This window comes from Myotis myotis, unplaced genomic scaffold, assembly GCF_014108235.1.
Source record: "Myotis myotis isolate mMyoMyo1 unplaced genomic scaffold, mMyoMyo1.p scaffold_m19_p_17, whole genome shotgun sequence".
Lineage (NCBI taxonomy): Eukaryota > Metazoa > Chordata > Mammalia > Chiroptera > Vespertilionidae > Myotis > Myotis myotis.
Genome location: NW_023416321.1, coordinates 888,437 through 903,682, shown reverse-complemented (window position 1 = coordinate 903,682; position 15,246 = coordinate 888,437). Strand labels below are relative to the sequence as shown.

At 64.1% G+C, this 15,246-nt stretch overlaps 1 protein-coding gene across 7 annotated transcripts in view; it reads right to left on the bottom strand.

Annotated features, from left to right (window-relative positions):
- The window catches only part of TBC1D16 (TBC1 domain family member 16), a 52,407-nt gene that overhangs the window by 33,705 nt on the left and 3,456 nt on the right, over positions 1–15,246 (bottom strand). For 5 of the 7 annotated variants that reach the window (XM_036341063.1, XM_036341065.1, XM_036341066.1 and 2 more), the window contains exons 2-3: positions 9,293–9,527; positions 7,251–7,848 (exon numbers count right to left, since the gene is read on the bottom strand). In XM_036341063.1, the coding sequence (XP_036196956.1) occupies positions 7,251–7,848; positions 9,293–9,467 (773 nt within the window). In that variant the 5' untranslated portion in view covers positions 9,468–9,527. Of the gene's footprint in view, positions 1–7,250; positions 7,849–9,292; positions 9,528–15,246 lie in introns of those variants that run through there. The other 2 variants (XM_036341064.1, XM_036341068.1) reach the window with 2 other exon arrangements.

Here is a 15,246-nt window from a genome sequence, read left to right as displayed (position 1 = left end):
CCCCAGCCTCGCATCCTCAGCCACGGTTGCGTCAGGGTCCCCAGGGCTGTGTGGTTTGTGAGCAACAGCAGTTGCGTCTGCCGGTCTGACATCCTGCCAGCGCCGCGCCGTCCAGGGGAGCCCCTCTGGGGAGGGAGGCCCAGCTGCCTCCTCTCCATGGGGGGTGGGGGGCAGCTCGGCCTCAGGAGAACCTCGCTCCTGTCACACTGGGCGGTGACGGCAGGAGGGAGGCGTCGGGGCCACGGGACACCCCCACCTCCTCCGAGAAGCCCCTGTCCACCCAGGACAAAGGGAGGGGGCACCAGGAGGAAGGGGGTGACCAGGGAACCTTAAAGAAAAGCTGGGCGCCAACCTGCTCGGAGCGGAGCTGGCCGAGCGCCGAGCCTCACGCGCATCGGCGCCTGCCATGGCGGTTGGGGGGGGGGGGCACACGGCTCCCAAGGCTCCGTTCCAACGTGGACGTCGAGCATCTCCCGTGGACAGCCCCTCACTCCGACCGCGGGGGAACTGGCCGCATTGCAGGTGCACGGTAACGACCGACATGAGCTTTACGCGCCTCTCTCTCTCTCTCTCTCTCTGTCTCTCTCTCTCTGTCTGTCTCTCTCTCTCTCTCTCTGTCTCTCTCTCTCTCTCTTTACTTTTAACACATTCAGCGCCATGGCGGTCACCGGTGACTGACACTATACTTCCATCCGGACGGGGCAGTCACTGGTGCCGCCAGCACATCGGTGACATCGGGTATCGCGGGCTGAACGGAAAGGAAGACAAAACAGGCCTGGCGCTTAACGTGTGGAAAATGTGGCGATCAGCCCCGGCCGGTTTAGCTCAATGGATAGAGCGTCGGCCTGTGGACCGAAGGGTCCCGGGTTCAATTCTGGTCAAGGGCACAGGCCCAGGTTGCGGGATCGATCCCCAGCAGGGGGCGTGCAGGAGGCAGCTGATCCATGATTCTCTCTCATCATTGCTGTTTCTCTTTCCCTCTCCCTTCCTCTCTGAAATCAATAAAAAATTTAAAATAAATTTTTTTTAAAGAAAATGCACACGAGAACCACAGTGAGCCATCAGAATGGAAAAAAGAGGGGAAAAAAGGGACCACACCGACGCTGGTGAAGATGCCGAGAGAGTGGGCCAGTCACGTGTTGCGGGCGGCAGCGGAGGACGGCCCGGCCGCTCTGGGAAACACGCGATCTCCGTGCACACGGCCCAGCACCGCGCCCCTGGGAATGCACCCCAGAAAAGCCACGTCCGGCAAAAGCCCGTACAGGGGGGTTCACAGCAGCTTGTTCGTAACCCCAATTCCCCACCCCCACCCCCACCCCAAGCGGCCTGTTCACGCCTGGGGATGGGCGCGCGCCTGGAATGCGCAGCAATAAGCAGGCACGGACCGCTCCGCGGGTGCAACCGCCGGGAAGGAGCCCAAGGGAATGACGCGGCAGAAAAGAGCCCGTCTCGAAGGTGGCAGAGCGTCCTCCCCACTTCCACACGGTTCTCACGGGGGGGGGGGGGTGCGGGGGGCGGGCCAGGGGTGGACGGGAACAGGACTCGGCGTGACCATCAGGGGCGCCGGCGGCGGCCACGTGCGAGGGAACAAAGCTGCGATGTGCGACCGCCACGCGGACTCCACACTCAGGCCGCGTCCCTCGCGTCCACAGGGCATCGGTTCCCGGACCCCGCGCCGCTCAAGCCGCTCAGACAAACGGCCCGGAGTTTGCCTCCGCACCCCCCCCCCCCAACACTTCGTCTCCACGTTACTTACAGCCCCTGCTACAGCGTAACGGCTGCACAAGCAGGTGCCATAGTGTGCTGAACAGGGAGGAGGGGCCACGGGAACACGGGGGAGGGGCCACGGGAACACGGGGGAGGGGCCACGGGAACACGGGGGAGGGGCCACGGGAACACGGAGGAGGGGCCACGGGAACAGGGAGGAGGGGCCACGGGAACAGGGAGGAGGGGCCACGGGAACAGGGAGGAGGGGCCACGGGAACACGGGGGAGGGGCCACGGGAACAGGGAGGAGGGGCCACGGGAACACGGAGGAGGGGCCACGGGAACAGGGAGGAGGGGCCACGGGAACACGGAGGAGGGGCCACGGGAACAGGGAGGAGGGGCCACGGGAACAGGGAGGAGGGGCCACGGGAACACGGAGGAGGGGCCACAGGAACACGGAGGAGGGGCCACGGGAACAGGGAGGAGGGGCCACGGGAACAGGGAGGAGGGGCCACGGGAACACGGGGGAGGGGCCACGGGAACACGGGGGAGGGGCCACGGGAAGCAGAGGCTGAGATTGAAGGGATGCAGCCAGGAGCCCCCAGAAGCTGAAGAGGCTGCTGGGTGGGAAGCGCAGTCCACGTGGCTCAGGGCGGCGGGCACAGCAGGGGGTGGCGTGCGGGTTCGGGAGCGGCTGGGCGGCCTTGTCACGGAGGGTGTCTCACGGGTGCGCCCCCCCCCCCGCCCCCTCCGCAGCTCAGACGCGGGCCCAGGAGAGCCAGGGGCGGCTGCAGGGCACCGCCCACCTGCCCTCGGGTCCTGCTGGATGCCCGCCCGCCTGGGAGCCTGCCCGCTCGCCCTTCCCCGCCCCGTGGTTCCCAGCCTCGCTCCCTGCTCCCTCCGTGGGGCGCTCTCTCCCCTCGGCTGCAGAAGCCCAGCCAGCCTGCGGGGACCCCTGGGCAGGGTGCGAGGGCCTGGGAGCGAGAGGAGGCTCGTCTGCCCTGGGGGACGCGGTGACAAGTGCTGGCAGGTCATTAGCATCACATGCCCCGGGGGCTCTTTCATTAACAAGCGGGGAGCAGGCGGTGCGCGCAGGGACGACCGGCTATTTTAACACGCGTTTCCCTGTGAGATTCACAGCACGACAGGCGAACGTTTTTTGAAAACCAAGAAAGGAAAAAAAAAAATCACCGAGTCACGTGATCCTTGCTCCTGGCGCATTTCCCTCACCCGGTGCCGCCCGTACCGCGTCCGGCGGCGGTTTGCCTCGTGTTCACCGATCTCCTGGGAAACCAGAGACCCGCGTCTCGGTCTCGCTGGTTGGGGCGCCCGCGGCACGAAGCCCGAGGCTGCACATTGGACGGCAGAGCTCCCTGGGCAGGGCTGCCCCGCGTCAGGCCTCACACAGATTTCAGTAGAATGTGGGCCGGCCGGCGTGGCTCAGTGGTCGAGCGTCGACTTAAAGACGTATTTAAAGAACATGCGTGTAACCCGCCTGCTGTTTCTGACACAGCGTGAATCGTGGAGCTGTACACTCGCCCCCCTGGCAGCACTGACCTTCGGGTCACAGGCCCTTGGGTAGTCGATGGTGCGCCCTCCTCAGGAAAATGCACGCCAGGAGCCCCCATGCCAAAGGTGGCATGCGATTCGGGCACACGGCCGTTAAAACCCTGATCTGAGAGAGGGACTGAACTGGGTGTATGTCCTCTTCTGTTACGGGCTTCTTTTTATATACATACATTTTTCATTGATTTCAGAGAGGAAGGGAGAGGGAGAGAGAAACATCCATGATGAGAGAGGATCATGGACCGGCTGCCTCCTGCAGGCCCCACTCTGGGGATGGAGCCCACAAGCCGGGCCTGTGCCCTGACCGGGAGTCGAACCCTGACCTCCTGGTTCCTAGGCCGACGCTCAGCCCCTGAGCCGCCGCGGGCGTTAGGTCTGTTCCCTCCATCATGCAGACCCCGGGAGGGACATCCTCACGCAAGGGCGTCTGGCTTCTGTCATGGATCACGTCTCAGCAGGAGTTCCAGGAGGCCCTCTGCTTTTGGGGGAGGAGCTGCGTGTCAGTTTATAACAGGGCAACGCACTTCCCACGGGGGCCTGCGGACACGCCAGGGGGGATCCACACGGGGGTCGACCTGTGGGGTGGGGTCCCGCTGTACTACATCCTCGCCCAGCGGGCCCTTGAGGTGCGCCGGGTGCCTTTCGGGACAAAAACAGATGATCTTGCGGGAGGGGGGCGGGGGGGGTGCCACACTCACCGCCCCCCAAGCCAAGCCTCGATCTCTGACCAGGAAGGCGCGGTGGGAGGAGCACAGAAGCCAGTCCTGCCGGCAGAGCTGGGACCCGGGGGCAGGGTCCGCGATGAGCCTTGGGCCTTGGAGGCTCACGGGGTCAAGGCCTCCTGGCCTCACTGTGCTGGGGCTGGTACGTCCGGCGGCCTCGCCATCTAAGACCAGGCCCTGCCGGCTCCCCCCGCGGGCGGCACCGGAATGGGGGAGGCCCTCTGTGATCCACCTGCCACGGAACACAATGTCCGGGGCTCTCCGATGGGGGCGCTGTTCCTCCTCCCGGCCCGTCCCCAGCCACTCGCTCAGCCTCCACGTGCAGTTCCGCGGTTCTGCCACCAGAGGGACCCCGTGAGCCAGCCTGCCCTCCCCGCTGGGGGACGCAATTCCCAGTTAAATCAGGAGCCTTCCTTCAGGGAGCAGCTCTGGGTGCACACGTGTCCGCAAAGCCAAGCCCCCTGAGGGGCGTCTGGTCCAACCGGATGCCTGTGCTCCGGGGCCTGGGCCCAGCGCCCTCTCCGCTGGGGGAGCAGGGACCACGCCCCTCCCTGTGGCCCCTCCCGGCATGGTTCTCACCCCTCTGCACACCGGGAACCCTGGGGCTCGGACACTGCCCTTCCCGGGGCCCTGCCCCCACCGATCCTGGCTCCATGGGCCGGATGCGGGGTGCAGTCTGGGCATGGGGTTTACAAGCTGCCCGGGCGCGGGGGGTAGGGATGTCTGTCCTACGGTGGCCAGTACACTGGCCATTTAGTCCGGGGTTTCCAGTCCCAGCACCGTGTGGGCGCTGCGGGCGATCAGAGGGAGCAGAAAGGGTGGGGGGTCACCCAATGCCCAAGTCTGGCTCCCACGAAAATCACCCGCGGAAAGACTACAAATTCCAGGCCCCACCCCAGCCCCGCTCAGAACCCAGATCTACATTTTAAAAATATATATTTGTATTGATTTCAGAGAGGAAGGGAGAGGGAGAGGGAGACGGAAACATCAATGACGAGAATCATGGATCCGCTGCCTCCTGAACGCCCCCCACAGGGGACCCCTGTAACCAGACCGTGTGCCCTGACCGGGAATCGAACCGCTGGGTCAGGATCCTGGGATCTGGTGCTGAACTGGCCCAAAGCCCAGCCACAGGGGGCTCCGGGGTGCCTCCCGGACAAGGTAGTCTGTGCATGCCCAGGACCCCCACCTCCCGGAGCCCAGCGCAGGGGCTAAGCTCTGAGCGGAGAGATGACGGGGACATAAACGGGGGGGGGGGGGGGGGGGGAGGCGGGGCGGTTCTGCATCAGGGAGTCTGCAGACAGCACAGGGCGGTGTCCGCTCCGGCTGCAGCGGAGCCACCTGGGCACCGGGCGGCCAGGGAAGGAGGCCTGACGCTGCTCCCGCGGGCTGGGCCTTGAGGACGGTGCAAGCCGGACACAGAGGCCACCCTGCCTGGTCCCACTTCTGACACAGGGGCATCGGAGGAGGCAGGAAGCAGCCCAGTGGGGGCAGGGGCTGGGGCTGGGGCGGCCGGGGGTGGCTGCGAGTTGGGGCAGGGCTTCCTTTGGGGGCGATGAGAAAGTTCTGGAACTGGACAGAGGTGATGGTGCAAAACACGGAATGGCCCTGACTTGTAGTTGAAAATGGGCACGTCAGCAAGTGTGTTAGGTGCATTTTAGGACAAAACACACACACACACACATGCGTGCGCACACACACGTGCACACACAGACAGAGACACGCACGCACGCACACATGCACACACACCCAGGCTGGGAGCTCAGGTGGTTGGATCCCCACTCAGGGCACACACAGGAGTCAGCCCAGGGATGCATAAGTGAGTGAACAACAAATCGATGTTGCTCTCTCTAAAATCAATAAATTCACATTTAAACATTAAAAAAGAAGAAAACGAGTTCCCAACTCTAGGGCCCCGAGTCTGTCCGAGGCAACCAGGACCTCCAGGGAGCTCCGGGCCCTGCATGTCCGACGTGGGGAGCAGATCGCTGTCGTGGGGAGCCCTGTGCACTGTGGGTGCTCACAGCACCCCTGGCCTCCACCTACTGTGGTGACAAATGTCTCCTGCAGTTGTCACCGCCCCCTGGGGCAGAATTGCCCGGGTGAGAATCTGCTGGGAACAGCCGGGCATGGGGACTGGATGGAAGAGGTCGGGGGGACTCACGGGGCCGGGCTGGAGGAGCACCCAGGACGAGAGGGAAGAGGGGCCAGCAGTGAATTCTCAGGGGAACCCACAGACGAAGATTACGACTCCACCTCGCGAATGAGGAAACGGATTCCCAACAACATCCGCGGATTCCCAAACCCAAGCGCCTAAGGAACCAGGCAGCTGAGCAGGCCCGGTCCCCGTTCTCATCCTGCCACTGAGACCGCAGCCACGGGGCCATCAGCCACTGAGACCGCGGCCACGGGACCATCCACCACTGGTCATCCATCATGGTCTGTCCACCAGGCCTGCCACCTCTCTAAGCACAGTGAAGACAAAAGCTCAGACACCTGTCCCCCCAGCCGGCAGGTATGGCTGCGCTGCCGCGTGGCACCACCAGGGGGCGCTCCGAGGCCCGCCGCAGGCCCCAGGCCGGGGCTTGCGCTTCATTCCCAGCCTGGTTCTCGGGTGGAATCACTTCACCGCTCAGCGCGCCTCCTGGGTCCGGGGCCTGGGCCACAGCTGGCTGCCCCTTTGATATGAACACCCCCACCCCCACCCCCCCACGAACGTGGAAAATGTTTTCCGTGCACCCTCGGGCTTTAATGGAGCACAAGTTATCGAGGGCCTGATATCAGAAAGAATTGCAAATTCCTTCCCGCTGAGGCCGCATAGCGTTCTGCGTCCCTGCACCTGCTCCTTGGCTGCCGGGCTCACTAGGTCCCGAGTGACCCCAAGTCTGGTGTGGACCCAGCTGGGCTCCCATCCAGCTTGGCCAGGGGACTGGCTGGGTGGCCTCTGGCCAGGGGTGGCCCCGGCCCAGCTGGGTTTGCACAAGCCTTGTGCGCGCCCACCTCTGTGGGGCCCTGAGCACCCCAAGGATGCTGCATGGTTGCCATGACAACCACCCCCCATCAGGCCTACCATAGGCATAATCCCCTCCGTGGGCAGATGGGTGCCGCAGCCCCCGCAGGGGGACAGCTGACCGCTGCAGCAGGAACAGGACAGGGCGCAGGCTCTGTCCTCAGCGCTCCAAGCAGAGCTGGCGACACACCCCACGGTCCCCAGTGTGGCCGGTGGGACAGCCCAGCCCCAGCCCCCAAAACTCACCTGCTCTCGCCCTCCAGGAACACGGAGCCGCTGCTGTCCACCAGGGCGGCGCTCACGGGCGACAGGCAGAAGGGGGAGGAGAAGGCCTCCGAGTCTGAGTCGAAGGAGCTGTCCCTGCTCACACCCTCGGCCGACAGCTCCGTGGAGCCCTCCTCCTCGCCTGCCTCGGGCCGCAGCTCCCGCCCCTCCTCGGTCCCGTCCTGCGAACTGACCGCGGACAGGATCCCCGAGTCGCTGTGGGCCGGCTGCGAGGCCGGGACGGTGCCGTCCATCCCCAGGCCCTGGGCCAGCTTCTCCCCGTCCTCGGGCGAAGGGCTGATGTGCAGGGTGCCCCGGAGGCCCTGGGCCACCACCAGGATGTCCTCGTCTTGGGGGGTCAGGGGGGGCCTTGGCTCCGTGGGGGAGGCCCGGCAGGGAGCGCCCGAGCTCTGGGTGCGCCGGGCCCGCGGACGGGGTGCCTTGTGCACGGGGGAGCCCTCGGGGGTGATGTAGCGCAGCGCCTCCTCGTCCTGCCGCTGGATCCGGGAGTTGGGGACCCAGGCGAGGATGAGGGTGGCCCCCAGCAGCTCATCCTTCTCCATGTACAAGCACAGGTAGCCTGTGGGGGAGGGGACAGCGGTGAGGGAGGGCCGTGCACACAGAGGCCACACCCTGCCGGTCACACCCAGGGCCCTGAGGACTGGGGAGCCTGGGGACAGTCGGGCCTGAGATGAGTGAGGACTGGGGAGCCTGGGGACAGTCGGGCCTGGGATGAGTGAGGACTGGGGAGCCTGGGGACAGTCGGGCCTGGGATGAGTGAGGACTGGGGAGCCTGGGGACAGTCGGGCCTGGGATGAGTGACAGCTGCGGGGGTTGCTAAGTGCCCAGGCGAGGACCAGCCGCACCGCCCCAGCAGCGGCCTGTCGTGTGCTTTCCTCCCCGAGCCCTCCTCGCGTCCAGAGCCCCACCCTGTCCACCTGGGGTCCACCTCAGGCCTGGAGCCCAGAGCTTTCCTGCCTGGGGCTGGTCAGCGCCCCCGTCCAGCAGCCAGGAGGCCCCTCCCAGCGTCACAGCCCGTGGGGAAGGACGCAGGACAAAGACTTTCCCACGGGGATGAACTCCAGATGGTGGCTGCCCTACGGGTCTCGTTCAGTTGGCCACCGCCCTCTCAGCACATTTTTCTTTTTTAAAAAAATATGTTCTTATTGATTTCAGAGAGGCAGGGAGAGGGAGAGAGAAACATCGATGATGAGAGAGAATCTTGGATCCACTGCCTCCTGCACGCCCCGACTGGGGATGGAGCCCACAGCCCGAGCCTGGGCCCTGACCGGGAATCGGCCCGTGACCTCCTGGTTCACAGGCTGACGCTCAGCCCCTAAGCCACGCAGGGCGGGCATGTTTCTCTTTAATGCAGCTTCTGGGAGAGGGGCCACCTCTCCATGGCCCGCTGGTGGCTGGCAGAGGGCAGTCTTGGAGGCCGGCAGCGGGTGGGCGGGCTCTCTGGGCTCCTGCACCCTTAGTTTGGGGGGACGGTGGCATTTCCCACGGCAGCACCTGCCATTTCAAGGTGTCGTGATTCCCGGGCCTATTGCACAGGCCCCCGGCACCCCCAGCCCCCCAGCCCCTGTTCTGAGAGGTCATCCAGGGTGGGAGCTGGGCCTGCACACGCCTCAGGGCTCTGCCCCACACACGGCTCCCGTTCGAGAGCCGGGGCGACCGGCCAGCTGTGCATGGGGACCAAGTGTTCCCACACCCAGTCACGTGGCTCTGGGACTGGGAGGAGCGCCCAGACCCCTGCCCCTCCTGCCCCGCCTTCCATCGCAGCAGGACTCAGCCACAGCCTTTCCAGGCCGTGCTGTGCTGGCGCTTGTTTGACACCCAGAACACACGCCCCCTCAGACCTGGTCCCAGACCACCCCGCCCCCAACACAACTGTCCCATCACTGGGCAGGTGACCACAGGGTGACGGTGAGGACAAGTGGGGAAGTGACACCGGAGCCTCTGAAACCTCCCTCCAGGCCTGGACCCCGCCCCCTCTCCCCTCCCCCCCTCCTCTCGCTCACCTGGGTGGTGCTCCCCCAGCCCCTGCAGCCCCTCGGGCGGGTGCACACACACGTTGTTCTTGGAGTAGATGATCTCCCCGTCCAGGATGGAGGGGGGCCCGCCGGCCCCCGGGGCGAGGGTCAGGAGGTCCGAGGCTCTGGAGGAGGCCCGGCGGAGGAGGCGGCCCAGAGACATGGCCGGGGGGTGTTCCCATCCTCCGCTCACGGGAGCCCCGGCGGGCGCGTCCACACCTACCTGGGGGGGAGATGCATGGGGTCAAGGTCCCGCACCCGGCAGGTGTCCCTGGGCTGCGGCCTGCCTCATGCCTGCCAGCCCCAAACGGATGCTGCTTCACTCCTGAGCGGGTCCTGGCAGCCCAGGCCAGGCAGCGGGTCTCCGCCCGGCACTGCCGCTGGGGCTGGGCCAGCCTGGGCCCTGCAGGATGGAGCACATCCTTGCCCCCCCACCCCATGCCCCTCCTCACCGAGCAGCACAACCGGAAATGTCTCCAGACATCGCAAATGTGCAAATGTCCCCTGGGTGGGACACCTGCCCCCCCCCCCCCGGCTTAGCCACTCGCTGGACACCTGGGCAGGGCCACTCCTCCCCCACCTCCCCCCAGGCCCACCTCCCGGGAGCCTCCCTGGCGACTCCAGGCCGCGGGGTCTGCCCATCTGTTCTTATTTGATTTTACTGCAGGGCACGTGGCATCCCTGGCCTATGAGGTCCGGGTGTGTGACCTGGTGACCAGCATCTGTGTACCTTACAGTGCGATCGCCACACTGCGTCCCGTAGCCACCTGCCACCCCACCTGCCACCCCGCCAAGTCGGCCACTGAGTAAGGGGAGGGCCCTGGGCAGACCTTTGTCCTCCCAGAGCCAGTTCCAGCCCCTGCCCCACCCCCACCACCTGGGCAGCAGGACAGCCCTGCCCGCCCGGCTCCAGCCCTGGGAGTGGGGGGGTGGGGGGTGGGGGTGGGGGGTCCTGGGGAGACTGCGCCTGAGGAAGTCAGCCTTGGATATACAATTCTCACCTATTTGTTTATTTCTTTTGTGTGTGTGTTTTAAACGTGTTGATTTCAGAGAGGAAGGGAGAAGGAGTGAGAGAGAGATAGAAACATCAATGATGAGAGAGACTCATGGATCGGCTGCCTCCTGCACGCCCCCTACTGGGGATGGAGCCCGAAACCCAGGCATGTGCTCTGACCTGGAATGGAACCGTGACCTTCTGCTTCCCGGGTCAAAGCTCAACCACTGAGCCACACCGGCCGGGCCTCACCTATGGTTTAAATGCACTTGTTTGCTGGGGAGCTTGTTCCATTAAATTGAACCTGGTTCCCAGCCCCGGGTCTCTTCAGAAGTGGAGATTCCTGGACCTAATTTTTAAAGCTATTTTTCAAAAAGTTATGAAATGTGCTCAGAAGTATAAAAACGACCCCACATCCCTGAAATCACACAATCCAGAAACGCCTGTGTTCTTCCTCCTCCCTTCCGGGCCTTTCCTACAAAGCAAACAACAGTGAGGATCGACCGGCCCTGTGCACAGCACCCAGCGGGTTCCGGAAGGCACCGGCCTGGCCAGAGGTGTGGATCTGTGCCCATCTGATCACAGAAAGCGGTTTTCTGATGACCCATTCACTTGAAGAGGGTGTCCTGCGTGTGTCAGACACGAGTCCGTGCTGGGACCTGCTGGCTGCTGTGCCTGCCTGTGTTGTTGCTGGGGCGCTGGCGTGTTGTTGATCTGTGAGAACTCTTTATATAGCAAAGACCTTGACCCTCTGCTGCGGCAGCTGCAGGTGTCGCCTTAATCGTTGTTTGCCCTTTACATGTATCATCTATTTGAGGAACTTAAAATTCTCTGAGGTCAAACTGATGGTAACTTTCCCTAAGTTTCTTTTGCACTTTATATATCACCTTCCCGAACCAAAGAGCCGCCATCCTTGGCTTCTATGTTATCATCTCACTCTTCAATGAACACTTCTGCTATTCCCAAAGTCCTCATTCAACGCGAACCTGGAAAGGCCTCCGTGGTAACTGGAGTCTGACCAGCAGAGAGGAAGGCGGCCCGGAGGCGGGGAGGCCAGGGGAGGGGTGAGGGTGGTGGACAAGGATGAGGAAATGAGGAATGAGGAGGGCCTGCACCTGGCACCGCACCCCCACTTCTGATACCCCACCTCCCTGACTCACTCCCCCCTCCCCCAGTGGCTGCTACAGCTGCAGGCACCTTGCCTTTCCCCGCCCCTCTGCAGGCATGCCTGCCTCCACGGAGGGGTGGCGGAGAGAGCCCTGCCCTTGAGGGTTAAGACCAGGAAGCTTGCCCAGCAGGCCGGTGTGGCACAGGGGTTGAGCATCGACCTATGAACCAGGAGGTCACGGTTCGATTCCCAGTTAGGGCACATCCCCAGTAGGGGGCATGCAGGAGGCAGCAGTTCCATGATTCTCTCTCATCATTGATGTTTCTCTCTCTCTCTCTTCCTCTTTGAAATCAATAAAAATAAATTTAAAAAAAAAAGAAAAAAAAGAGCAGGAAGCTTGCACCCAAAAAGGCCAACGAGGCTGGACTCCTGAGGATGGACAGCGGGAAGTGGGCAGGGAGCTGGAGGTGGGTGAGGGCGCCGGAGGGCAGCTGCCAGGCGGTGCGGCCCAGCAAAGCCTGCAGCCTGACGGGAGGTCTCCCTGCTGTCCTTGAATCCACCTTGAGTGGCTCTCGCTCGCCCCCAGCCGAGCGGTTTCCGACCTTAGGGACCAGGGATCCTATGGGTCGGCAGGAGCAAGGATACACATCCCCACCCGATAGACCAGAAAGCTGTGCGCCCAGGCACCGAACGCAGAGCAAGTTCAACAGCAGGCCCCTCCCGGCTGGGTCTTCCTTCTCCTCACACAGGAGCAGAGTAGGGGGAAGGGCACGTCTTGTACCACCTTTAAAGCCGCCAGCTACGACCTTAAGACACACAATCAGCAATCGCTCCAGGGGGGCCGGGACGCCCGCAGCCAGCAAGCCGACCTGCCACCCCCACCCCTTGCCACAGAATCAACTGAAATCAAAATAGCAGCTGGGGGTGCTCAGAGCGCTTTGTAACATGTAACAGTCCCCTCCCCCCCCCCCCCCCCGAGAGTGACAGCCATGACCACGCACTCGCCTCCAATGTGTTCGCTTAATGTTTTTAAATGTATCTGGTATATGTATTTTTTTAAATGCATTTTTATTGACTTCAGAAAGGGAGAAGGGGAGAGATAGAAACGTCAATGATGAGAGGGAATCATGGATCAGCTGCCTCCTGCACGCCTCCCACCGGGGACAGAGCCTGCAACCTGGGCCTGTGCCCTGAGCAGGAATCGAATCTGTACCCACTGAGCCACACCAGCCAGGGTTGCCACTTCATGTTTTCATTGTAAAATGGCTGTGCTGTCCCAGCATCGCTGATTTCAGAACATAAGTGTCTGAATCTAAGGCATCTCTCTCTTTCTCTCTCTCTCTCTCTCTCCCTCTCTCCCTCTCTCTCTCCAGCCCCCAAACCTGTCTGTACATTGGAGTCGCCTGAGTGTGAAGAGAAGGGCTTCAAAAATCACCCCCAGAATGAGCTGCCTCTCAAGCTCCCTTGTGATGTGCCCCCAGAACGCCACCTGCAGTCAAGACAAAGGCCTGTCTCTGTTGGCGGAAAGAATAACAATGCCAGCCCCGTTGGCGCAGAGGAGGGGCACGGGCGGGGGTGTGCAAACCCACGACAAGCAGGTAATGATTTAAAAGGTATAAAGCTCCGTGGTTGAGCGTCGACCTATGAACCAGGAGGTCACGGTTGGATTCCCGGTCAGGGCACAGGCGCAGGTTGCGGGCTCTGTCCCCGGTGGGGGGCGTGCAGGAGGCAGCCGATCAGTGATTCCCTCTCATCATTGACGTTTCTCTCTCTCCCTCTCCCTTCCTCTCTGAAGCCAATAAACACATATACTGTTTAAAGGCATAAAGGAACAGTGCCCTGCAGGTTCAGAGCCACGGAGGGCAGTGGCGTCCAGCTGAGCCCTGGGCAGCCGTGAGCAGCAGGCAGGGCGGTCCGCACAGCAGGCTGTTGTGCAATAGCAAGGAGGGCGCAGCTGGGCCTCCTCTCGGAACACACACTCACACACACACACACACACACGCACGTGCACACATGCGTGCGCGCACACACACTCACACACATGCACACACGTGCGCGCGCGCACACACACACATGCACACACGTGTGCGCGCGCACGCACACACACACGGCCCCGAAGCTCCCTCTCTGCAGACTCCCCACCGGGGGACCCTCTCCGCTCACGGGTTCTCGGCCACGTGCTGAGCCTGTGGGCCCGGGGAGGGGTCGGGAGGCGGGTGGAGCCCGAGAGGAGAGCGGGTGGGAGCCGGGGGGCTGCGGGGCTGCTGTCGCCTCACGCGTCCCTCCACCACTCGGCTCGGCGGGAAGCAGCCGAGGCTTTGCATGTGGGTGTGAGGCCCCGACATCCACTACCTAAGCCCGGCCCCCAAGGCTTGGCGTTGACACGGAGGAGAGAACCCCCTGGACAGGGCACGGCCTCGAAGAGCCAGAGGATCGGCCGCTAGGAAAGCGCGCCCCGAGAACGAGAACGCCCCTCCCCGCGCACCGGGTCCTGCGGCCGCCAGCTCAGCGCGGACCCAGCACGAGGTCACACCCCCGGGTCTGGGACCAGAGGGCCGCCCGAGGCCCCTGCGCGAGGTGGGGGCGCCCATCCACAGGAAGCTCCCCCGGGGGCCCCGGGTCAGCCTGCTCTCCCGCCCTCGACCGGCCCGCAGCACCCACACCCGCCCCCCCCCCCCCCCCCCCGTCACTCCTGCCCTCGTCCCCTCCGCGCCTCTCCAGCTCCAGCTCAGTGCGCGAACCTCAATTCCACCCGCAACTGTAACCCTCCGCCATGTAACCCGCCCAGCCCGGTCCGGGGGGAGTGCGTGGGCGTGACCGTGACCGTGGGCAGCGTGGTCGTGGCCGTGGCCGTGGGCAGCGTGGGCTGTCACTCGGGGAGGTTTCCGTTCTCCCCGCCACTGGCCGGCAGAGCCCACGCCAGCCGCCGCCCCAGCCCCTGAGCATGTGGCGAGGCCCCGCTCGGGACCAGGAGGGCCCAGCCTGGCCCAGACCGATGGACCGTGGGAGCAGCCGCGGGGCGGGAGAGCTGGCTCCCCGCACAGCTGGTCCTGGCAGCCCTCCGCCCGGCCGGTTTCCTGTCCTGGAAGAAGGAGCCCATAAGCTCCCAGCAGGAGACAGACAGGCGCTAAGGCCACGGTCTCTTCCGGAGCCTTCCCAGGGGGAGCGGAGTCAGGGCAGCCCCGGCCGCGGGAGCCCCGACTTCTCTGGGCCGCGCCCTGCCTCGGCCGCCGGGTCAGGAGCTGGGACGCCGGGGTCAGAGGACAGACGTGGTCCCGGCCCCGCGTGGAGCCGGCAGCTCCCACCCACACGAGAGACGCCGCCCACTCATCCCGCCGGCTGCCGGGGGGCGGGGGGGGCACTGGACACTCGGGGGCGTGTGGTGGGAAGCCCACAGGTGACATTCCCCTGGCCTGTCGCGTCAGGCATGTGGCCGGCAGGAACCGGTTCATCTGCTTTGCCCTCCAAGGCCAATCAACAAAGCGGATAAGGTGATGCCACATTAAACACGAGCCAGGGGCACGCAAACAGGACCCGGCCCGCCCACAGCACCTGCTGCCAACGCAGCCCGGGAGGCCCAGCTCCCTCTCGCTTCCCGGGACCAGGCACGGGCACCGTGGTCTCTGGGGACTATTATCCGACCACTGAATTCAGGGTCGCAAAGTGTGGAAAAGTGTGCAAGCTCGGGCACACCCAGGGCACGTGCCTGGACCGCGGCCCATCCCGGCAGAGCCCGGCGAAGACAGCCCCGCCCCCGCGTCTGCAGCGGGCGGCCAATCAGATCGCTCCCACCCCCCTGCACTGTGTCATTTTTTAAAAACTGATTTTAAAGAGGGGAAG